General features: G+C 44.9%; 1 protein-coding gene across 11 annotated transcripts in view; it reads left to right on the forward strand.

Annotated features, from left to right (window-relative positions):
• zc3h18 (zinc finger CCCH-type containing 18) overlaps positions 1 to 25,842 on the forward strand; it is a 179,616-nt gene that overhangs the window by 57,725 nt on the left and 96,049 nt on the right. For 7 of the 11 annotated variants that reach the window (XM_080186637.1, XM_080186636.1, XM_080186643.1 and 4 more), the window contains one exon: positions 2,256 to 2,533. In XM_080186637.1, the coding sequence (XP_080042763.1) occupies positions 2,256 to 2,533 (278 nt within the window). The remainder of the gene's footprint in view (positions 1 to 2,255; positions 2,534 to 25,842) is intronic. The other 4 variants (XM_080186640.1, XM_080186644.1, XM_080186642.1 and 1 more) reach the window with 1 other exon arrangement.

A 25,842-nucleotide genomic window follows, 5' to 3' on the forward strand; every position in this document is an offset into this window, starting at 1 on the left:
CACGAGTAAACTATGATCGTAAAATTAGAACTGAATTTAGGTTTTGCATTAACACCATGGAAAAGGACACTTTTTGATTGTGTAACCTCTTTACATCAGAGGACCTATAAACTAGCGCAGAAACCAGTCATTTACCCAGCCAGCCCATGTTGTTTATTTTGCACACAGGCTTTGTCTGTTCTACCCCCCCTTTAAAATATTAAATCTAAAAATTAACATCAAGTTCTCTCTGCCATCTTTTGGATATTAATTCAGGCAGTTGGATAATTCAGCATTTTCAATGTATTAACTTGGAATGAATGAAAGTAGACTATTTTAATTCCTGGATACATTCAGCAGGTCAGGTAGTATCTTTGGGTAACACAAGTGAAGTAACACAAACATTTGGTTCAAATTGGGAGGCATCATAGATAAAGGGCATCGATAAAAGAATTGGACAAAGGGTGGGTGGAGCACACAGGCAGGAAAAGGTGACCAAAGGAGAGGGGATTGGTTTGTATTCTTGGTGTCAGCCTCCTTTCCTCTTTTATCAGGCTCTAGATTCATTAGATCCCACTTCTGCTTTGTTGTTTTCTCGTGCTTTACTTCACCTTGCTTATTTCCCAGCCTTTTAGCTGTACACACTCTCATTTCTTATTTCTTACATTATGCCTCATATTATCTCATTCCTGTATAATTTCATCTATTTAATAATCTGTGATTTTCACTTAAGTAATTGTGGTTCATTCTACTTTTTACGATAAAATCAGAAAATGTGGGTAATATTGACAGCCTGGAAGCAACTTGGAGTGAAAAAGTGTTAGTCTTCCAGGTCTGTAACCTCTCCAGAATATGAGCAAGGTCACAGACCTGAAACACAAACTCTCTTTCTCTCCACAAATGATTCCTGACCTGTTTGAGTATTTCCAGCATTTTCTGTTATTATTTTAAATTGCTGACATCTGCAGTTCTTTGCTTTTGGATTCTATTGTACTTGTTTTGTCATTGTCCTTTGCATCTGTCTGTTCATAGCTAATATCTTTCACTTCATATGAAGGGTCCACAGCTAAACATTAACTTCTTTCTTCACAGATGTGCCCCAACCTGATTAGTGTCTCCTGCAGTTTTTGGCTTTGTTTCAAAGTTCCAGCATCTACAAAACTGTTTTTTGCCTTTTTCATTCCAGCTCTCATGGCCACATATTCCATCTTGATCTGAGTCCCAGAATTGTAACTGGGAAAGATGAAAGGAAGGACTATTAACTCATGTTAAAAGATGCTCCATTAACACCAGTTATTGTAATGACTTAATCTGGGATTGTGTTTTGACCTCATCTGCCACACCCCCTTCCTATTGTGCAAATCTGCAGGAAATATTTACACTTGAAATAGCCCTTACAAGCATTACCTACCAATAATTACTCAGGCATGGAAAATATTTCACAATGTAATACTATTGAGAAATCGGTCGCCTGAGTGAGTTCTGAAGTGAAATTAATCCCTTTTTTCAACTTTGATCCTCCTTTCCTGCATTCCTCTTTCTGAAGGCTATGGTCTTTCTATAGCCAGGAACTCATTACTCTGCTCAACCTGATCAATTCCTCCCTTGTGTGATGGCCACACACTCACTCCAACAGTGGTCTGGGATGTGATCCTTTTCTCCATCCTTTAATCAGAGACCTCTCTGACCTAGCTAAAATAACCTAGTGCAGTACAGAGTGAGAATTTAATCTGTGACCATCTATTTTGTTCTATTCTGTGCGACTTGATACAGCACTATAACTAGTGCTGGTGTTACTACCCACTGCTACAGTCTGGTTTCTCTTGATCCTATAAATATTAGTGCTACTGTGGATGGCACAGTGGTTAGTTAGCACTGCCACCTCACAGCATCAGCAACCTGGGTTCAATTCTAACCTTGAGTGTATGTGTGGAGTTGGTACGTTATCCCTATGTCTACGTGGCTTTCTTTCGGGTGCTTTGGTTTCCTCCACACTCCGAAGATGTGCATGTGAGGTAAACTGGCTATGCCAAATTGCCCCTTAGTGCCCCAAGATGTGTAGATTAGAATCATTCGCCATAGTAAACATGTGGGATTCCAGGAATAGGCAGGGAAGAGGGCCTGGGTAAGAAGCTCTTAAGAGAATTGGTGCAGATGCAACGGGCTGAATAGTGTCTTCTGCAGTGTGTAGGGATTCTGAGTCAGGAGGAGTGAAAGACAAATATTATTGCTTCTTTAAGAATGGATGTAGAATGCAATCTTCTTTTCCTATCCAGCAGGAAAGGGAGCGGGAAAGAGAACGAGAAAGAGAGCGAGAAAGAGAACGTGACAGACACAGAGAACAGCGGGAAAGGGAAAGGGAAAGAGAAAGAGAACGAGGAAACAGGATACGAGAGAGAGAGCGGGACAGAGAGCGTGAACGTGACAAAGAACGGCAACGGAGAAAAGAAGAGTGGGAGAGAGAGCGTGCAAAGCGAGAAGAAAAGGATAGAGCGCAAAAAGACCGCGAGCGAGAGAAAGAAAAACCAAAGCAAAGATCACCGCCTCCAGCAAGGTAACATTTGTTCAATGTTCTGGTCACCTATCGCCTTTATAAGGGCAATGTTTTGGCATTGATTGTATCAATATTAGTAATATGCATGATGTGTATGTAATTTCCTTCGACCCACTCAGAGTAGCTGTTACATTTGAGTACCTCATGCTGATGCCTGTGAAATCCTAGTATCTGATGACTGGGAGAAAACTGTGACGAGCAGCAGCTGCACCTTCAATACTTTTTGTTTTGTTAACCAAGACATTGCATGAAATTAATTGCACAAAAAGTACCTAGCTGTATGTCATCAATATAGATCTTCCTTGACCCTCTTGATGCACATTGTGGTGCACAATATCGAGCCACCCAGAAAGGAAGGGCTGAGTATCCATCCCTCCTTGTGCTCAGGTCATGGTTGGAATACGGCAGCTGACCCCAACTTCTCAAGATCAGGGAGGAGGCAGGCAGCCACAGTTCCTGCTGCCAGTTGTTATCCAGTGGCCACAGCTGGGAGATGAAATAACAGGTTCAGACAGGAACTCCTTTGCAGTGTTCTTTGCTTCCAACCCACCCTTAATTTCAATAATTTGCTGCCACTCACTGTCTTAGCCCTTGCATGGAATAAGAACAATAAAAATTACAGCACAGGAACAGGCCCTTCGGCCCTCCAAGTCTGCACTGACCATACTGCCCGTCTGAACTAAAACCTGCTACCCTTCCAGGGACCATATCTTCATTCACATGTTGAATGGTCATTGAAACCCTATGGAGTTGTGCCCTTCAATCATCTGTAGTCACTATCCCTTCGAAAAGGAGACCAATGTGCAGAAGAATCTATAATAGTGTGTGTTCATAAAAGGGTGTGTCCCTCATGCACATGTGTACACTTTTATATAGTTGCATTTTTGACTATGGTGATAAACACTACAGATGTAGTGTGTCTAGAATCCTGGCATGAGTCAGTGATAGCTGAATTCCTCTGTTTGACAGTTCAGGACAGCAATTCATTTAGATGTTTAATGTGTTTTACATTGACATGAAAATGAGACTGCACAGGCATCCTGGGGCTAACCACTAATCACAACATCCATATCTGGCTGCACCTTTATGATTAAATGTCTTTGTACCTGACTGTCGTGATGCCCTTATTGAACTCCTCCCTATCTTTGTTGTGAACTGGTGTCATTAAACTCAGTTCTGGTTATCTTAATCCATATTCTCATGGCCTGATTGAGAATTTTACCAGGTATTTACTAAGTCATCAACAGCAAGAATGAAGAGGAAATGAGCTACAAGTTGTCAAGGGGAATATACTGTTTGTAATTTGAGACCAAGCAGGAAGTTTGGGAATGAGCTTTCAATGTTTACAAGTGTTTTGTGTGTATAGGGATCGGACTTTCAGACTTTAGTTATGAAATTTCACCCCTTTTTCTGGGACCTGTCACAATAACCACATTGGAAATCCAGTGACAGTTGGCTTTTTAGTCGATAGTGACAATAATTGCTTCCTGTTCTATTTATAACTGTAAATAGGACTTGATGCTTCAAATAGGTTTTCTCTCAGGATCCAGCTTAGGTTGGTCAGTCACTCAGTCAGTAGGTTGCTATAAGTCTATCACCGACAGCCCATTTACTATCTGCTTGTTATCTACCACTCTTCAATTCACCCATTCCCACTTTTGTTTTGGACTCCTGTATTCAAACACATCCAGAACATCAAACTTCAACCATATATAGATTAGAAGCCTTGCTTATACCGGAGTTGAGGGGATTGAGCTATGAGGAGAGGCTGAATAAACTAGGCTTGTACTCGTTAGAGTTTAGAAGAATGAGGGGAGATCTCATTGAGACGTATAAGATGATGAATGGGATGGATAGGATAGAGGTGGAGAGACTCTTCCCGCTCAAAAAAGACAGTAGGACTAGGGGGCACAGCCTCAAGATAAAGGGGAGGCAGTTTAGAACGGAGTTGAGGAGGAACTTCTTCACTCAAAGGGTGGTGAATCTCTGGAATTCTCTGCCCGTTGAAGTGGTGGAGGCTGCCTCGCTAAATATTTTTAAGAAGCGGGTTGATGGGTTTTTGATAAGAGAAGGGATTAAGGGTTATGGGGAGAGGGCGGGAAAGTGGAACTGAGCCACGACAGATCAGCCATGATCTTATTGAATGGCGGGGCAGGCTCGAAGGGCTAGATGGCCTACTCCTGCTCCTATTTCTTATGTTCTTATGTTCTTATAAAAACATAGAAGATTTGCAGCCTGAAGGAGGCCATTTAGCTCCTCATGTCTGTGTCAGTTTAACAATAGGTGTCCAGCCTTCCAGTATTTGGTCTGTAGACCTGTTGGACACTGCGTTCACATCTAGGTATTTTTAAATGTGATGCGGGTTTCTGCTTCTACCACCCGTTCAGGCAGTTAGTTTCAGATACCCATTCCCTCCAGCTGAAAAGACTTCTCCTCAACTCCTCTCTAATCCTTCTGCTAATTACTTTAAGTCAGTGCCACTGCTCTTTGGTAAGGGAAATCGCTGTGGCACTCCACTAGTCACCAACCGGTATAGCACCCATTGATACCAACTCTTTGCTTCCTATAAGACAGCCAATCCTCTATCCACGCTAACACCTTACCCCCAACTCCGTGCACCCTAACCTTCTGTAGCAACCTTTTGTGAGGCACCTTATCAAATGCCTTTTGGAAATCTAAAAATTCCACACCCACCGGTTCCCCTCTGTCTACCGCACTAGTCACATCCTCATAGAAATCCAATAAATTTGTCAAAGATGACTTCCCCATAACGAATCCATGCTGCGTCTGCTCGATCAAACCATTCTTTTCTAGGTGCCTCGCTATTTCTTCTTTGATGATGGACTCTAGCATTTTTCCAACTACAGACGTTAAACTAACCGGCCTATAATTCCCTGCCTTTTGTCTGCTACCTTTTTTAAAAGCGGCGTAACATTAGCTGTTTTCCAATCTTCCGGCACTTCCCCGGAGAACAGCGAATTTTGATAAATAGGACCTCAAACAATGATGAGAGTGTACAGGAATGAGATAGAGAATCTGGTGAATGAGTGTGACAACCAGAATCCCTCAATGTCAAAATGAAGGAGATTGTCACCGACTTAAGGAAGCGTAAAGGAAAACATGTCCCTGTCTATATCAACAGGGATGAAGTAGAAAGGGTCAAGAGCTTCATGTTTTTAGGTGTCCAGAGCATTAACAACCTGCCTTGGTCCCCCCATGCTGATACTATAGTTAAGAACGCCCACCGGCACCTCTGCTTTCTCAGAAGACTAAGGAAATTTAGCATGTCACCTACAGCCCTCACTAACTTTTACAGATGCACCATAGAAAGCATTTTCTGGTTGTATCACAGCTTGGTATGGCCCCTGTTGTGCCCAAGACCGCAAGAAACTACAAAATCATAGAAACTCTACAGTGCAGAAGGAGGGCATTCGGCCCATCGAGTCTGCACCGACCACAATCCCACCCAGATCCTACCCCATATCCCTACGTATTTACCCGCTAATCCCGCAAACCTACGCATGTCAGGACTCGGGCAATTTTTAGCATGACCAATGACCTAATCCCTTTGGACTGTGGAAGGAAACCAGAGCACCCGGAGGAAACCCACACAGACATGAGGAGCATGTGCAAACTCCACACAGTGACCCAAGCCAGGAATCGAACACAGGCCCCTGGAGCTGTAAAGCAGCAGTGCTAACCATTGTGCTACTGTGCTGTCTACGTGACAGTTCGTGAATGTAGCCCAATCCATCATGCAAACTAGCCTCCCATCCATTGACTCTGTCTACACTTGCCGCTGCCGCAAAAAAGCAGCCAGTATAATTAAGGATCCCATACACCCCGGACATTCCCTCTTTCACCTTTTTACTTCGGGAAAAAGATACAGAAGTCTGAGCTAACGTACCAACCAACTCAAGAACAGCTTCTTCCCTGCTGCTGTCAGACTTTTGAATGGACTTACCTCATATTAAGCTTATCTTTCTCTACATCCTAGCTATGACTGTAACACTACATTCTGCACTCTCTCCTTTCCTTCTCTATGAATGGTATGCTTTGTCAGTATAGCGCGCAAGAAACAATACTTTTTATTATGTTAATACGTGTGACAATAATAAATCAAATCAATGGAGAGAAAAATAGAGAAAATGTTTCTTGTCTGTATAACTCTTCCTAAGAGCTCTGAAGCACGGTCATGCAGACTTGCAACATTGCTGCTGTATTTTTTCTAGAGTGGTGCTCTCAGATCTGTTGAGCCTTTTTTCAGCATCTTCTGTTTTTATTCCAGATTTTCAGATCAGCAGTATTTTGCTTTTGTCTTTGTATTGATTTTTAAAAACTGCAAATACTGCAACATTAAATTAAGTTTGGCCATGCTCAGTGGTGGCACTGGCCTTTCAGTCAAAAGGTTGCCACCTCAAGGCCAACTCCAGGACTTGAATATGTAATCTATGACTAAGTGCAGTACAAATCTTGTGCTGTTTTCATTTTATTTTACATTTCTGATTGTTGCGTTGGCTTATGGTGCTAATCTTCAGATGAGATATTAATATGCTGTAAGACCATATGAGCAGAATTAAGCATCTCCCAGCACCAGCAACAAGAGCAGAAGAACCCCTGACACAACATTAGCAGTATTCTAGAAAATCTGCCGGCCATACCATGACTATAACGGAAATGAACAAATTTAACATCAGTCCTGATGACAACAGCAGCAGCACTAACAGCAATGAATACAACTACCCAGAAAATGCTCCACCATTCAGTTATGGCTGATATTTTTCTCATCCACATTCTCCTGTCTTTTCCCCATAACCCCGATCTTCTTATATATCAAAAACCTATCTATCACTGTCTTAAAGACACTCAATGACCTGGCTTCCACAGCCTTCTGTGGTAAAGAGTTCCACAGATTCGCCACTCTCTGGTTGAAGAAATTCCTCCTCTGTTTTAAAGAATTGTCCCTTTAGCCTGACGCTGTGCCCTCAGGTTCAAGTTCTTCCTACTGGTGGAAACATTCTCTCCACATCCACTCTATCCAGGCCTCACAGTATCTTGTAAGTTTCAATAAGATTCCCCTCTCCAAGGTCAGTACATCTTTCCTTCGATATGAGGCTCAAAACTGCTCTCAGTACACCAAATGGGGTCTGACCAGAGCCTTATACAGCCTCAGATGTACATCCCTGCTCTTGTATTCTAGCCCTCTCGACATGAATGCTAACATTGCGTTTGCCTTCCTAACTGCTGACTGAACGTGCAAGTTAACCTGAAGAGAATCTTGAACAAGGACTCCCAAGTCCCTTTGTTTCTGATTTCCTAAGCATTCTCCATTTAGAAAATAGTCTATGCCTCCATTCCTCCTTCCAAAGTGCATGACTTCACACTTTTTAACATTGTATTCCATCTGCCACATCTTTGCCCACTCTCCTAACCTGTCCAACTCCCTTTGCACCCCCCCCCCACATATCTTTGTATCATCTGTAAACTTAACAACAGTGCCTTTAGTTTCTTCTTCCAAATGGTTAATGTATATTGTGAAAAGTTGTGGTCCCAGCACTGACCCCTGAGGCACACCACTAGTCACCAGCTGCTGTCCTGAAAAAGTCCCCTTTATCCCCACTCTCTGCCTCCTGCCAGTCAAAAGTCTGACAACACCAGGTTTTAGTCCAACCTATTTATTTGATAATATTCTCACAAGCTTTCGAGGGGTTACCCTCTTCGTCAGGTGAATCACCTGACGAAGAGGGTAACCCCTCGAAAGCTTGTGAGAATATTATCAAATAAATAGGTTGGACTAAAACCTGGTGTTGTCAGACTTTTTACTGTGTTTACGCCAGTCCAACGCCGGCATACCCACATCATGTCCTGCCAGTCAGCCAATCCTCCATCCATGCCAGGATCTTACCCTTAATACCATGGGCACTTAACTTATTTAACAGTCTCCTATGCGGCCTTTTGGAAATCTAAATGAGTCATAATCACTGCTTCTCCTTTATCTAACTTCCTTCTTGTCTCCTCAAAGAACTCTAACAGATTTGTCAGACATGACCTCCTCGTGATGAAGCCATGCTGACACAGTCCTATTTTAGCACTTCCAAGAACTCTGCAATCTCATCTTTAATAATGGACTCTCAAATATTGCCCATGACTGAAGTCAGGCTAACCTGCCTATAATTTCCTGTCTGTTGCCTTCCTCCCTTCTTAAATAGCGGTGTTACATTAGCTGCTTTCCAGTCCTTTGAGACCCTCCCTGCCTCACGTGATTCCTAAAACATCACCACCAGTGCCTCCACAATTTCCTCAGCTATCTCTTTTAGAACCCTGTGATGTAGTCCATCCGGTCCAAGTGACTTATCCATCTTCAAACCTTTCAGTTTCCCCAGAACCCTTAGAGCATAGAGCATTACAGCGCTGTGCAGGCCCTTCGGCCCTCGATGTTGCGCCGACCAGTGGAACGAATCTAATGACCCTCTAACCTAAACTAATCCAATGTTATCCATATGCCTATCCACTGACCATTTGAACGCCCTTAAAGTTGGCGAGTCCACAACTGCTGCAGGCAGGGAATTCCCCGTCCTTACTACCCGCTGAGTAAAGAACCTACCTCTGACATCTGTCCTATAATTATCACCCCTCAATTTAAAGCTATGTCCCCTCATGTTAGCCATCACCATCTGAAGGAAAAGGCTCTTACTGTCTATCCTATCTAACCCTCTGACCATCTTGTATGTCTCAATTAGGTCACCTCTAACCTTCTCTCTAACAAAAATAACCTCAAGTCCCTCAGCCTTTCCTCATAAGACCTTCCCACCATACCAGGCAAAATCCTGGTAAACCTCCTCTGCACCCTTTCCAATGCTTCCACATCTTTATTATAATGCGACAACCAGAACTGTACGCAATACTCCAAGTGCAGCCGCACCAGAGTTTTGTACAGTTGCAACATGATCTCTTGGTTCTGAAATTCAATCCCTCTACCAATAAAAGCTAACATACCGTACGCCTTCTTAACAACCTTATCAACCTGGGTGCCAGCTTAGTGATGGCCACTACACTCACCTGTGCCCCCTGATTCTCCTGGAGCTCTGGCATCCCACTGGTGTCTTCCACCATGAAGACTGATGCAAAGTAACTATTCAACTCCTTTGCCATTTCTCTGTTTCCTATTATTACTTCTCCAGCCCCATTTTCTGTGGTCCAATGTCTATTTTTGCCTCTCTCTTACCTTTTATATATTGAAAAAAAACTTCTCCTATCTTAACATAAGAAATAGGAGCAGGAGTAGGCCATTTAGCCTCGCGCCTGCCCCGCCATTCAATGAGATCATGGCTGATCTGAAAGTGGTTCAGTTCCACTTACCCGGCTGCTCCCCATAACCCTTAATTTCCTCATCGATCAGAAATCTATATACCTATGACTTCAACATATTTAACAAGGTAGCTTCCACCGCTTCAATGGTCAGAGAATTCCAGAGATTCACTACCCTCTGAGAGAAGTTCCTCCTTAACTCTGTTCTAATCTGACCCCCCTTATTTTTGAGGCTGTGTCCTCTGGCTCTTGTTTCCTTTCTAAGTGAAAAGAATCTCTCTGCCTCTACCCTATCTAGCCCCTTCATTATCTTATATGTCTCTATAAGATCCTCCTCAGCCTTTTAAACACTGAGTACAGGCCCTATCTACTGGATCTCTCCTGATAAGTTAACCCCTTCATCTCTGGTATCAACCTGGTGAACCTTCTCTGTACTCTCCCCAAAGCCAATATATCCTTTCGCAAATAAGGGGACGAAAATTGCACACAGTACTCCAGTTGGGGCTTCACCAGTGCCCTGTACAGTTGCAGCAAGACCTCCCTGCTTTTATATTCTATCCCCCTCGCTATAAAGGCCAACATTCCATTCGCCTTCTCGATCACCTGCTGCACCTGCAGACTGAATTTTTGCGATTCGTGCACAAGGACCCCAGGTCCCTCTGCACAGTAACATGTTGTAATTTTTCATCATTTAAATAATAGTCCATTTTACTATTATTCCTTCCAAAGTGGATAACCTCACACTTGCCAACGTTATACTGCATCTGCCAGATGCTCGCCCACTCACTCAGCCTATCCAAATCTCTCTGCAGACTCTCCGTGTCCTCCATGCAATTCGCTTTCCCACTCATTTTTGTGTCATCAGCAAACTTTGTTACCCTACACTCGTCCTGTGTATATGGTAAACAGTTGAGGCCCCAGCGCCAACCAATGCAGTACACCACTAGTCATCAACTGCTAGCCAGAAAAGCACCCATTTATTCCAACTCTCTGCTTCCTGTTAGATAACCAATCTTCAATCCACGCTAACACTTTACCCCCAACTCCATGTACCTTAATCTTCTGCAGCAACCTTTTGTGAGGCACCTTATCGAACGCCTTCTGGCAATCTAAAAACACCACATCCACCGGTTCCCCTCTGTCAACTGCACTAGTCACATTTCCATAAAAATCCAGTAAATTTGTCAAACATGACTTTCCCTTCATGAATCCATGCTGCGTCTGCTTGATCAAACCATTCTTTTCCAGGTGTCCTGCTATTTCTAATTTATTGATGGATTCTAGCATTTTCCCAACCACGTTCGTTAAGCTAACCGGCCTGTCGTTACCTGCCTTTTGTCTACTTCCTTTTTTAAACAGTGGCGTAACAGTAGCTGTTTTCCAATCAGCCGGCTCTTCCCCAGAGTCCAGTGAATTTTGATAAATTACTACTCACGCATCTGCTATTGCATCTACTATTACATCTGCCGTTTCTCCCAGTACCCTGGGATGCATTCCATCCAGGCCTGGGGACTTGTCTACCTTCAGTCCCATTAGTTTACCGAGCACTGCCTCTTTAGAACAGCACAAACAGGCCCTTCGGCCTACATGTTGCGCCATTCATATCCATGTAATAGTAATCGTTTTAAGGACCTCACCCCCTACAGTCCCACAACTGTTAATATTTTATAAGTTATTTGTGTCCTCTACCGTGAAGACCAACACAAAAAAACTTGTTTAAGGCCTCAGCCATTTCCACGTTTCCCATTATTAAATTCCCTTTCTCGTCTTCTAAGGGTGCAACATTTACTTTAGCCACTCTTTTCCTTTTTATTTATTTGTAAAAACTTTTACTATCAGTTTTTATATTTTGCACCAGTTTAGTTTCGTAATCTATCTTTCCTTTCTTTACTGCTTTCTTTCTTGTTCCTCATTGTCTTATAAAGCTTTCCCAATCTTTTAATTCCTCACTAGTTTTGGCCACTCTGTATGCATCAGTTTTTAATTTACTACTCCTTTATTTTCTTCGTTATTCATGGCTGGTTATCCCTTTGCTTACATTCCTCCTTTATCACTGGAATATATTTTTGCTGAGTACTCAGAAAAATATCCTTAAAAATCCTCCACTGTTCCTCAGCTGTCCTACCAACTAGTCTGTGCTCCCAGTCCACATTAGCCAATTCTGTCCTCATCCTATCGTACTCCCCTCTGTTCAAGCAGAGGACACTGGTTTGGGACCTACTTTCTCGCCCTCCATCTGTATTAGAAGTGCAACCATATTGTGATCACTCATCCCAAGAGGATCCCTCACAAAAAGATCTTTAATTCTACCTGTCTCATAACACAGTACCAGATCCAAGATAACTCGCTCCCTTGTAGGTTCTGTAACATACTGTTCAAGGAAACTATCCCGACAGCATTCTAAGAACTCTTCTTCAAGTCCACAGTGTCCGACTTGTGTCAACCAATGAATATGCAGGTTAAAATCCGCCATGATTATTGCCGTTCCCATTTTGCACGCATCCGTTATTTGCTTATTTATAGCCCACCCACCTCAAAGTTATTATTTGGGGGCCTATGAGGAGAGACTGAGGGATTTAGGGTTGTTTTCGTTGGAAAGAAGGCGGCTAAGAGGGGATCTTATTGAAACATATAAGATGATTAGAGGTTTAGATAGGGTGGATAGTGATAGCCTTTTTCCTCGGATGGAGAAAGCTAGCACGAGGGGGCATGGCTTTAAATTAAGGGGGGGTAGCTACAGGACGGATGTCAGGGGTAGGTTCTTTACCCAGCGGGTGGTGAAGGATTGGAATGCCCTGCCTGCTGCAGTTGTAAATGCGTCTAGTTTGGGGGCGTTTAAGAGATCTCTGGATAGGTTTATGGACGAAAAGGGATTGGTATAGGCTAGTGGGTCATTGTTTTTGTAACTGGTCGGCGCAACATCGTGGGCCGAAGGGCCTGTTCTGCGCTGTAATGTTCTATGTTCTATGTTCTATGTTCTATAGACCATGCCCACCAGCGACTTTCTCCCCTTCCTATTCCTTATCTCCACCCACAACGATTCCACGTTTTGCTCCATAGAGCCTATATCGTCTCTCACTACCGCCCTGATATTTTTTATTAACAGAGCTACCCCACCTCCTTTTTCTTCCTGTTTATCCTTCCTAAATGTCTGATACCCCTGGATATTCAGTTCCCAGTCCCGGTCACCCTGCAATCGCGTTTCTGTAATGGCCACTAGATCATACCCATTTGTACTGATTTGTGCCATCAACTCATTCACTTTGTTTCGAATGCTTTCTGTGTTCAGGTAAAGTGTCTTTATGCCAGCCTTTATCTGGACCCAATTTGTTGAAACGCTATCTTTTATATTACTGGCTAGCTTGATCTTCTCCCCCCTTATTGCTTTTAGTTGTCCTCGGCTCACTTTCAAAGGCTTCTCAATCCTCTGGCTTCTCACTAATCCTTGCCACTTTGTATGCTTTCTCTTTTGCCTGGATGCAGTCGTTGACTTCCCTCGTCAGCCATGGATGCTTTGTCCTCCATTAGCGTGTTTCCTCCTCCTTGAGATGAATTTCTGTTGTGCCTCCTGAATAAATCTCAAAAACTGCTGCCATTGCTGTTCCACTGTCTTCCCTGCTAGGCTCCCTTTCCAATCAACTCTGGCCAGCTCCTCCCTCATGTCTTTTTCCTCCCTCGCTGTCTGCTCAAGTGAACAAGTTCGACTGTATAACCACTAATTGAAGAGCAGGGGAAATTGCCTGGTGTTCTGATCAACATTTTTGCCCTCATTGCCACCACCAAAACAAGTGAATTACATGTGTATCTGTACAGTGTCAGGGTGAGTGAGTGAAGGTGAGGGTGGGTGTGTGGGGGTATAGGTGAGTATGCTACGTACAAATTGACTTCTCAACAGAACTGTCTGTTTAGTGTGGACGAACAGAGGGATCTAGGTGTATGTGTACATAGATCCCTGAAAGTTGGGAATCAAGTAGATAAGGTTGTTAAGAAGGCGTACGGTGTCTTGGCGTTTATTGGTAGGGGGATTGAATTTAGGAGTCGCAGCGTCATGTTGCAACTGTACACTACTCTAGTGCGGCCGCACTTGGAGTACTGTGTGCAGTTCTGGTCCCCGCATTACAAGAAGGATGTGGAGGCGTTGGAGAGGGTGCAGAGGAGGTTTACTAGGATGTTGCCTGGTATGGTGGGGAGGTCCTATGAGGAGAGACTGCGGGATTTAGGGTTGTTTTCGTTGGAAAGAAGGCGGCTAAGAGGGGATCTTATTGAAACATATAAGATGATTAGAGGTTTAGATAGGGTGGATAGTGATAGCCTTTTTCCTCGGATGGAGAAAGCTAGCACGAGGGGGCATGGCTTTAAATTAAGGGGGGGTAGCTACAGGACGGATGTCAGGGGCAGGTTCTTTACCCAGCGGGTGGTGAGGGATTGGAATGCCCTGCCTGCTGCAGTTGTAAATGCGTCTAGTTTGGGGGCGTTTAAGAGATCTCTGGATAGGTTTATGGACGAAAAGGGATTGGTATAGGCTAGTGGGTCATTGTTTTTGTAACTGGTCGGCGCAACATCGTGGGCCGAAGGGCCTGTTCTGCGCTGTTATGTTCTATGTTCTATGTTTAAGCAGATAGGTGCAAGGAAACAGAAAATGCTGGAAAATCTCAGCAGAGCTGACAACAACTGTGTGGAGAGGATAGAGCTAATGTTTCAAGTTGGCTCTGACAAAGGATCATCTAGACTCAACATTGGCTCTCTTTTCTCCCCACAGATGCTGTCCCACCTGCTGAGATTTTCCAGCAATTTCTGTTTTTGTTTCAGATTTCAGCATCCAAAGTATTTTGCTTTTAGCTTAGGCAGGTGAAAGGTTGGAGATGGGCATTGATAATGAGGTAGTTGTAGGCAAGCCCAGGTATAGAAATATTGGGCTCCTTTTTCTGAGCCCTTTAACCTCTTTCCCTTACTATGCACTCCAACATCTTCCAGACAGGTCTGAAGAGCGAAGGAAACAGCACCCAAACAACACCCCATGAAGTATGGAAGAGAGGAGAGATTGGGGAACCTGTTCAGTACAACATGTTGGCTGAATAGCTTGTCAATGGAGCTGATCTAGGCCCAGATTGGTTGCTTTGAACACTGACCAGTCTGACAGTAATCAAAATAGCCAATCCAGGGCTTAGGCCATCCCAATTTAGTAAGAAGTCTCACAACACCTCGTTAAAGTCCACAGGTTTATTTGGACTTCTTCATGTCCTGATGCAGGTGCTGTGCTCTCAAAGTTCATAATTCCAAATAAGCCTGTTGGACTTTAACCTGGTGTTGAGACTTGTTACTGTGCCCACCCCATTCCAATGCTGGCATCTCCACATCATGGCTCCCAACCTGATTGATAAGTTATCTGGCCAATGAGCATCCACTCTTCAGGCACCTGGTTGTAAATAGACTTATAACAGGAAGGATATGCGATCAGAAGCTCAGCTCAGGATCAGATAAGATGGTGTGGTTGAGAACAGAATAGTGGTGAGAGTGCTGAGTTTGGCTGGGGTGATGGCTAAGGAGAATGGCTTCACCAATGTCCAAATGAAGGAAATCACAGTGATGGAATGGTTAAAATCCAGAAGGAGGCCACTCAACTTGTCGTGTCCTTGTTGACTTTCTGTAAGAGCTACATAACTAGTCCCACTAATTTACCTTTTTCCAAAAGCCATGTTTTTTTTTTAGCTGCAGGCAATTTAGTTGTTGAAAGCCATGATTGAATCTGCCCTCTCAACATTCTGTCAGTGCACTCCAGACCCTAAACCATTCACCATGTAAAAGCATTTCTGTTTATGTCACTGCTGCTGCTTATGTCAAATGTCTTACATCAGTGTACAGGGATTCAAGGACAGGAGGGATAATGTACACTAGAGAGGATGTACTTTATCACATTGACTAAGGTTGTTACAGTGCTGCGGCACAGGTAAAAACATGAATGGAAAGATTCACTGAGTTGTGGGAAAGTTGGGCACACCCTAAAGATGATGGAGTACATACACATGCAGTATGTTTGTAACATTCCTTTAAACACACATCTGTGACCAAGCCCTTCCTGCTCCTTTGGAGTAATATTTATTCTTTCCCTTCCTCTATGTAACGACATGGGCATTTTTCTATGTTATAAAGATATAAATGAAAGTTGTTGCTGATCTCTGGGGAGGAAAGTTTACAAAGAGGAAGACTGAAATCATTTGCATGTTAGGTCATGTTTTTCATAAAGTTGAAAGATCATGTTTTGTGGATGATTATCTCAAAGATTCATTCATGGTATGCATTGAAATAGATCTGATCATGTTACCAAGATTGAATGGGTTGGAAATATAGCCCCATGGAACTATAAATAGAAAGGCTATTTTTAGCTATGATCTAATTATGCAGAAGAAATTAAAAATAAACTGAGTGGGAAAGATCTTCTGGCCAGCTAAATTACATTAGAACATAGGGGAATTCCTGGGAACTCTCCAATGAATACTGAGGACCTGGCTTCTATTGCAACTTGAAACCTAATTTAAATAGGCACACTCAACCTAGTCTCAGTAGGTGGTGACTGTGAGTACGTTGTATTATCCTGTCAAATTCTTTTTTGAATTGTGCAGCATTTGAGAGAATGGCCACACCATCCTTCTCAGTAACATTTCTTCCATTTTCCAGCTGGGTGGCAGTGCCCAAGCCGGATTCACCCCCCCAACCATCCAGCTCCACCTGTTGATAATTCCACTGTCTCTGATCTCTGATCAATCATGGTGCTTGTTTTGTCTCCGGTTATATTGAGAAGACACAAATCATTGTCTTTGGATCCCATCTCAAATTTTGTTCTAAAAGCACCAACTCCATTTTCTCCCCAGTTACTGAGTCTGAAACAGCCTGTTCACAACCTTCATATTTCAAAAGGTCGTGAATGTAGCCCAATCCATCACGCAAACCAGTTTCTCATCCATTGACTCTGTCTACACTTCTCGCTGCCTCAGCAAAGCAACCAGCATAATTAAGGACCCATACACCCCAGACATTCTCCCTTTCACCTTCTTCCTTTGGGAAAAAGATACAAAAGCCTGAGGTCACATACCAACCGACTCAACATTTCTTCCCTGCTGCCAGAAGACTTTTGAATGGACTTACCTTTCATTAAGTTGATCTTTTTCTGCAGCCAAGCTATGACTGTAATGCTACATTCTGCACGCTCGTTTCCTTCTCTATGAATGGTATGTTTTGTCTGCATCGCATGCGAGAAATAATACTTTTCACTGTATGATAATACATGTGACAAATTAAATCAAATCATATTTGACCTGAACTTCTGAACCACATCCTCTGCAGTACTAAGACTACTTGCTTCCATTTAGAAACACTTTGTCCCCGCTTCTGTCTCCACACATCTGCAGCTGAAATCCACATCTTTGGTGCTTCTAGACCTCGTAGTCTCCTGATAAAATCCTCCCTCTGTAGACTTGAACTCATCCAGAACTGAATTTGTGAATGCTTCAACCTTATCTTTTGTGCTGATGTGAGAATGGGGATATCTCTGGAGCCATCGTCTCCTGTGTGTTGTTTAATTGTCTATCACCATTCACAACCGGATATGGCAGAGAACTACAGAGCTTCAGATCTGATGCTTCGTTGTGGAATTGCTTAACTCTATCTATTACTTGCTGCTTATGCTGTTGGGCATCAAGTAGTCCTGTGTTGTAGCTTCACCAGGTGACACGTCATTTTTATGATGCGGGAATGCTGGCATTGGACTGGGGAATGCTCCGAAAGCTTGTGCTGCCAAATAAACCTATTGGACTTTAACCTGGTGTTGTGAGACTTCTAACTGTACCTCATCTTTATGTATGCCTCGTGTTGCATCTGGCATGCCCTCCTCCACACTTCATTGAACCAGGATTGATCCTTGGCTTGGTAACAGTAGAGTGGGGGATACTCCGGACCGTGAGGTTACAGATTGTGGTTGAGCACAATTACAGTAGCACAATGGTTAGCACTGTTGCTCACAGAACCAGGAACTGGGTTCGATTCCTGGCTTGGGTCACTATCTGTGTGGAGTTTACACATTCTCCCTGTATCCACATGGGTTTCCTCCGGGTGCTCTGGTTTTCTCCCACGTTCTGAAAGACATCCTGTTTAGGTGCATTGACCCGAACAGGTGCTAGACTGTGGCGACTAGCGGAATTTCACAGTAATTTCATTTCAGTGTTAATGTAAGCCTTACTTGAGACTAATAAATAAACCTTAACTTTAACTTCTGCTACTGATGGTCCACAGCACCGCATGGTGCCCAGTCCTAAGTTGTAAAATCTGTTAGAAGTCTATCCAATTTAGCACCATGTATCCTCCTCCTCCACCACCACGCCCCCGCCCTGCCCCCCTCTAGCTTTAGACTCCTCTATCTTTGGGAAATGATGTTGATTATCTAACTGATCTATGCCCCTCATTATTTTATAGACCTCTAAAATCACCCCCAAGTCTCCTGCGCTCCAGGGAGAAGAGTCCCAGTTTATCCAGCCTCTCCTTTACCTCAAACCATCAAGTCCCGGTAACATCCCAGTAAATCTTTTCTGCACTAACAAAGAACAGTACAGCACAGGAAACAGGCCCTTCGGTCCTCCAAGTCTGCACCGCTCATCCTTCCAACTGGACTATTTGTTTGTATCCCTCCATTCCCAGTCTGTTCATGTGGCTATCCAGATAAGTCTTAAACGATCCCAGCATGTCTGCCCTTACCACCTTGCTTGGCAGGGCATTCCAGGCCTCCACCACCCTCTGTGTAAAATACATCCCTCTGACATCTGTGTTAAACCTTGACCCCCTCACCTTGAACCTGTGACCCCTTGTGTTTGTCACCTCTGACCTGGGAAAAAGTTTCCCACTGTTTCCCCTATCTATGCCCTTCATAAGAACATAAGGAGTAGGAGTAGGTCATCTAGCCCTTCGAGCCTGCCCCGCCATTCAATAAGATCATGGCTGATCTGAAGTGGATCAGTTCCACTTTCCCGCTTTCTCCCTATAACCCTTAATTCTCCTGCCTATCAGAAACCTATCTACTCGTGACGTAAATATATTCAGTGAGGTAGCATCCACCACTTCAACGGGCAGAGAATTCCAGAGATTCACCACCCTTTGAGTGAAGAAGTTCCTCCTCAACTCCGATCTAAACTGCTCTCTCCCCCCCCGCCCCAAATACTGAGGCTGTGCCCGTGCCCTCTAGTCCTGCTATCCTTTCTAAGCGGGAAAAATCTCTCGACCTCTACCCTATCTATCCCCTTCATTATGTTATACATCTCTATAAAATCCCCTTAATTTTATACACCTCTATTAGGTCGCCCCTCATCCTCTGTCTTTCTAGGGAGAACAACCCCAGTTTACCCAATCTCTCTTCATAGCTAAGACCCTCCATACCAGGCAACATCCTGGTAAACCTTTTCTGTACTCTGCCCAAAGCCTCCACATCCTTCTGGTAGTGTGGTGACCAGAGTTGGATGCAGTATTCCAAATATGGCCTAACCAACGTTCTATATAGCTGCAACATCATATACCAACTTTTATACTCTATGCCCCACCCTATAAAGGCAAGCTTGCCATATGCCTTCTTCACCACCTTCTCCATCTCGTTGCCACCTTCAAGGATCTGTGGACCTGCACACCCAGGTCCGACTGTGTGTCACTCTTTCTAGTTTAATAATATCCTTTCTATAATAGGGTGGCCAGATCTATGCCACCAAGTTCTGGACTCCCCCACCATTGGGAACATTCTTTCAGAATCTACCCTGTCTAATCCTCTTAGAATTATATCAGTTTCTATGAGATCCCCTCTCGGTCTCCCAAACTCCAGTGAATATAATCCTAACCGATTTAGTTTCCTCATATGACAGACCAGCCATCCCAGAAATCAGCCTGGTAAACCTTTGCTGTACGCCCTCTATAGCAAGGACACTCTTCCTCAGAACACCTCAGAGATCCTTAAGGGGGAGGGGAGCCAGCCCCAAGTCGTGGTTCATGTAGGCACCCATGACATAGGTAGGAAAAGGGATGGGGATGTAAGACACAAATTCAGGGAGTTAGGGTGAATGCTTAGGGCTAAAACAAACAGAGTTGTTATCTCTGGTTTGTTACCCGTGCCACAGGATAGTGTGGAGAAGAATAGAGAGAGAGAACATTTGAACCCGTGGCTAAAGGGATGGTGCAGGAGGGAGGGTTTCAGATACATGGACAATTGGGGCTCATTCTGGGGTAGGTGGGACCTCTACAAAAGGGATGGTCTGCACCTGAACCAGAGGGGTACCAATATCTTGGGGGCAAAATTTGCCAATGCTGTTCAGAGGGGGGATGGGAACCTGAATTGTAGCTCCACTGTACAGGAGGTTGAGAATAGGGAGGTCATGGATAAGGTTTCTAGGTCGCAGCAGCGTGTTAGCAGATGGGAGGGTGGTTTGAAGTGTGTATACTTTAATGTTAGGAGCATACGCAATAAGATGGATGAACTTGCAGCCTGGATTGGTACCTGGGACTTCGATGTTGTGGCCATTTCAGAGACATGGATAGAGCAGGGACAGGAATGGTTCCGGGGTTCAGATGTTTCAGTCAGCAGAGAAGTTGGTAGAAGAGGGGGAGGCGTGGCATTGCTGGTCAAGGACAGTATTATGGTGGCAGAAAGGAGGTTTGATGTGGACCTGTGTATTGAGGTAGTATGGGCTGAAATTAGAAACAGGAAAGGAGGTCACCCTGCTGGGAGTTTTTATAGGCCTCCAAAAAGTTCCAGAGATGTAGAGGAAAGGGTTGCAAAGGTGATCCTGGATAGGAGCGAAAGTAACAGGGTAGTTGTTATGGGAGATTTTAACTTTACAAATATCGATTGGAAAAGCTATAGTTCAAACACGTTAGAGGGGTCAGTTTTTGTCCAATGTGTGCAGGAAGGTTTCCTGACACAGTATGTAGATAGGCCGGCAAGAGGTGAGGCCACATTGGATTTGGTACTGGGTAATGAACCAGACCAGGTGTTAGACTTGAAGGTAGGTGAGCACTTTGGTGATAGCGACCACAATTCAGTTATGTTTACCTTAGTGATGGAAAGGGATAGGTATATACCGAAGGGCAGAAGTTATAGCTGGGGGAAAGTAATTATGAGGCGATTAGATGAGATTTAGGATACGTAGGTTGGAGTAGGAAACTGCAGGGGCTGGGAATAACTGAAATGTGGAGCTTGTTCAAAGAGCAGCTACTGCCAGTCCTTGATAAATATGTACTTGTCAGGCAGGGAGGAAGTGGTCGAGCGAGGGAACCGTGGTGTACTAAGGAAGTTGAATCTCTGGTGAAGAGGAAGAGGGGGGCTTATGTAAAGATGAGACATGAAGCTCAGTTAGGGCACTGGAGAGTTACAACTTAGCCAGGAAGGAGCTAAAGAGAGAGTTAAGAAGAGCTAGAAGAGGACATGAGAAGACTTTGGTGGATAGGATCAAGGAGAACCCTAAAACTTTCTATAGGTATGTTGAGAATAAAAGATTGATTTGGGCAAGATTAGGGCCAGTCAGGGACAGTAGTGGGAAGTTGTGCGTGGAGCCTGAAGAGATAGGAGAGGCACTAAATGAATATTTTTCGTCAGTATTCACGCAGGAAAATGTCAGTGTAGTCGAGGAGAATACTGAGATGCAGGCTTTTAGACTAGACGGGATTGAGGTACATAAGGAGGAGGTGTTAGCAATTTAGCCTAGGATTTTCTGTGAGGCTGAGGAGGAGATTGCAGAGCCTTTGGCTTTAATCTTCATCTCGTCATTGGGTACAGGTATAGTGCCAGAAGACTGGAGGATAGCAAATGTTGTCCCCTTCTTCAAGAAGGGGTATCAGGTGCTCACACGGTGAAGCCTTCCATTGTTTGCTGGAGCAGACGAGTGAAGGAGCAGAGAGACAGATAAGAAATTACCTGTTTAAATAAGTTTAAAGCACTTTTGTAGTAAGAACTTACCTTGTAGAACTGTTTAAATCATTTAAAAGCATTTTTGCGGGCTTTTTGTGTTTACCGCTTTAAGAATTCTAAGGGAGTGGATAGCAGGGAGTTGTGGGGGAGCAGTCTTTAAAACAGCGCCAGGTTTAAAAGGAGGCCTGGTATAGACAGCGGGCAGCGGAGTGAGAGGGAAGCAGGGTGTGCTATTAGGGCTTAGGAGCAAAGAGCTAGGGAGAAAAAGGGCCAGGTAAGTTCGTGTTGAAATTTTCAATACTACTACAGTGAATAATGGAGGGGCATGTGATGTGTTGTTTCTGTATGATGTGGGAGCTGGTGGACCCCAGGGTCCTTCCCAGTGACCATGTCTGCAGTAAGTGCAGGTTGCTGGAGGAGCTCCAGCTCAAGGTAGATGAGCTGGCCTCTGAGCTACAGACACTGAGGCTCATCAGGGGGAGAGAGGGTGCCATTGTCAATGGGGTGCAAGTGACATCCACACCCCCTAGACTGGCTAACTCTAAGGGTCAGGAACAAGAGGGGGGTGGGGAGCGGAGGAAGGAGGGTGGGGAGCGGATGCCTCAGCCTCTCAATCTGCATAACAGGTTTGAGGTTCTTGCTTCCAGTCTGGACGAGAACGAGGGAGGTGAGGTTGGTGAGCAAACTGCACACAGTACAGTGATGCAGATGCAGGATATAGGCAAAGAGAAGGCGAAAAGGAACGTAGTAGTAATTGGGGATAGTGGGGTTAGGGGTATTGACACTGTCCTTTGTCGCAATGACAAAGTGCACAGAAGGGTGTGTTGTCTGCCTGGTGCTCGGGTACGGGATGTCGCATCTGGGCTGCAGAGGAACCTGGAGTGGAAGGGTGAGAATCCGGTCGTTGTAGTACATGTGGGTGCCAACGACGTAGGCAAAATGCGAACTGAGGATCTGGGGAGGGAGTATGAAAAGCTGGGAATGGAATTAAAAAGTAGAACCGACAAGGTGGTTATCTCTGGGCTACTGTCTGAACTGAGTGCAGACAGGCGTAAGGTTGATAAGATTAAGGAAGTGAATGGGTGGCTCAGGGATTGGTGTGGGAGGAATGGGTTTGAATTTATGGGGCATTGGCATCAGTACTGGGGTAGGTGGGACCTGTTCAGGTGGGATGGGGTTGGTCTGAACCGTGCTGGAACCAGAGTCCTGGCGAATCGTGTAAATAGGACTGTAGACAGGGCTTTAAACTAATTGGGTGGGGGGGGGGGGGGGGGGGGGGGGGGGGGGGCGGCGACGACGAGGGTAGGTGACATAACGGGGGCTAAAGTTAAGGAGAGGGTACAGGTAAGGGAAGAGGCTGAGGATGCCCCAATAATAAAGGGAGTAGGGGGCGTGAGTATGGTTGGTGGCGTTCCGGCAAATAGGGTCCAGGTGAAGGCTGGGATGAAGGCACTTTATCTGAATGCACGAAGCATTTGGAATAAAGTGGATGAGCTGGTGGCGCAGATCAGCACAAATGGATATGATCTGGTGGCCATTACAGAGACGTGGCTGCAAGGTGACAGGGACTGGGAGCTGAATGTCCAGAGGTATCAAGTGTTTAGGAAGGATAGGCGGGAGGAAAAAGGGCGGGGGGGGGGGCGTAGCTCTGCTGATTCAGGATAGCATCAGGGTGGTAGCAACGGATGATATAGGAACCAAAGAGCAGAAAGTGGAATCGTTGTGGGTAGAGATTAGGAACAGCAAAGGGAGGAAGACGCTGGTGGGCGTCGTCTATAGGCCCCCGAATAATGATCTGGAGGTGGGGCGGGCTGTTAACGCGCAAATAAGTGCGGCGTGCAGGAATGGGACGGCCGTAGTTATGGGGGATTTCAATCTGCATATTGATTGGCCGACCCATGTTGGACGCGGTGGGCTCGAGGAAGAGTTCTTGGAATGCTGCCGGGATAGTTTCCTTGAACAGTGTGTGTTGGAGCCGACGAGGGAACGAGCTATCTTGGATCTGGTGTTATGTAATGAGGCGGGAAGAATTAGGGACCTTGTGGTGAAGGATCCTCTTGGGGAGAGTGATCATTGTATGGTGGAGTTTCTGATGCAGATGGAGGAGGAGAAAGTGGGTTCCCGGACACACGTCCTTTGTTTGAACAGAGGGGAGTACGGTAGGATGAGAGAAGAATTGGCGAATGTTGACTGGGGGAGTGCGTTGGAAGGTAGGTCTGCTGAGGAGCAGTGGAGGATCTTTAAGGAGATCTTTCTTGGCGCTCAGCAGAAATTTATTCCGATGGTTAAAAAGGACCGTAGGAGGAGAGGCAATAAGCCGTGGATAACGAAGGAGGTGAAGGAAAGTGTTAAATCAAAAGCGGAGGCGTTTAGAGTAGCTAAGAGTAGTGGGCGAGAAGAGGATTGGGAGAGGTTTAAATGTCAACTAAAATTGACAAAGAAGTTGATAAAGAAGGGTAGGAGAAACTATGAAGCTGGGCTAGCGCTTAATATAAAAGAGGATAAGAAGAGTTTTTATAAATATATAAAAAGGAAGAGGCTGGCTAGGGTGAACGTTGGACCCTTAGAGGATGAGAGGGGGGACTCAATGGTAGGGGGTGGGGAAACGGCTGAGGTCTTGAATAACTTTTCTGTTTCGGTCTTCATGGAGGAGGACGTGAATAATTTGTCGGGTGTTAGCGATGGAAAGGTGGTAGGACTGGAGGGCCTGAATGACATTATTGTTACTAGAGAGGCGGTCCTCAACAGACTGGAGGGGCTGATTGTGGACAAGTCCCCAGGACCGGATGGAATGCATCCGAGGGTTCTGAAAGAAATGGCGGAGGTGATAGTGGATGCCTTGGTGGTTATTTTCCAGACGTCGCTGGATTCCGGGGAAGTGCCGGAAGATTGGAAAATGGCTAATGTTACGCCGTTGTTTAAGAAGGGTGGCAGGCAAAAGACAGGGAATTATAGGTCAGTTAGTTTAACATCTGTTGTAGGTAAAATGTTAGAATCCGTCATCAAGGAGGAAATAGCGAGGCATCTTGAGGGGAATTGCTTGATAGAGCAGACGTAGCACGGTTTCGTTAAGGGGAAGTCGTGTCTGACGAATTTATTGGAGTTCTATGAGGATGTGTCTAGGGCGGTGGATAGAGGAGAGCCGGTGGATGTGGTCTTTCTTGATTTTCAGAAGGCGTTTGACAAGGTACCTCACAAGAGGTTACTGCAGAAGGTAAGGGGGCATGGAGTTGGGGGTAGGGTGTTAGCGTGGATAGAGGATTGGTTGTCAAATAGGAGGCAGAGAGTGGGGGTTAATGGGTGCTATTCGGATTGGCGGTTGGTGACTAGTGGAGTGCCCCAGGGGTCGGTGCTGGAGCCTCAGCTATTTACCATTTATATAGATGATCTGGAGGAGGGAACCGAGTGTATGGTGTCAAAATTTGCTGATGACACCAAGATTGGTGAAACGGCAAATTGCGCGGAGGGTGTGGAGAGTCTGCAGAAGGATCTAGATAGGCTGGGCGAATGGGCCAGGAACTGGCAAATGGAATTCAATGTTGGCAAGTGCGAGGTGGTCCACTTTGGTAGGAATAATGGTAGGAAGGACTATTACTTACGTGGCGAAAAACTGCAGCATGCGACGGTGCAGAGGGACCTCGGGGTCCTTGTGCATGAGTTGCAAAAACCCAGCCTGCAGGTGCAGCAGGTGGTCAGGAACGCAAATGGGATGCTGGCCTTCATAGCGAGGGGGATTGAATATAAAAGTAGGGAGGTCTTGCTGCAGCTGTATAGGGCATTGGTGAGGCCGCAGCTGGAGTACTGTGTGCAGTTTTGGTCGCCGCACTTACGCAAGGATATTTTGGCCTTGGAGGGAGTGCAGAGGAGGTTTACTAGGCTGATACCGGAGTTGAGGGGGTTGAGCTATGAGGAGAGGCTGAATAAACTAGGCTTGTACTCGTTAGAGTTGAGAAGAATGAGGGGAGATCTCATTGAGACGTATACGATGATGAATGGGATGGATAGGATAGAGGTGGAGAGGCTCTTCCCGCTCAGAAAGGACAGTAGGACTAGGGGGCACAGCCTCAAG

The sequence above is a fragment of the Carcharhinus amblyrhynchos genome, chromosome 4 (assembly GCF_965287045.1).
Source record: "Carcharhinus amblyrhynchos chromosome 4, sCarAmb.v2.hapA, whole genome shotgun sequence".
Taxonomy (NCBI): domain Eukaryota; kingdom Metazoa; phylum Chordata; class Chondrichthyes; order Carcharhiniformes; family Carcharhinidae; genus Carcharhinus; species Carcharhinus amblyrhynchos.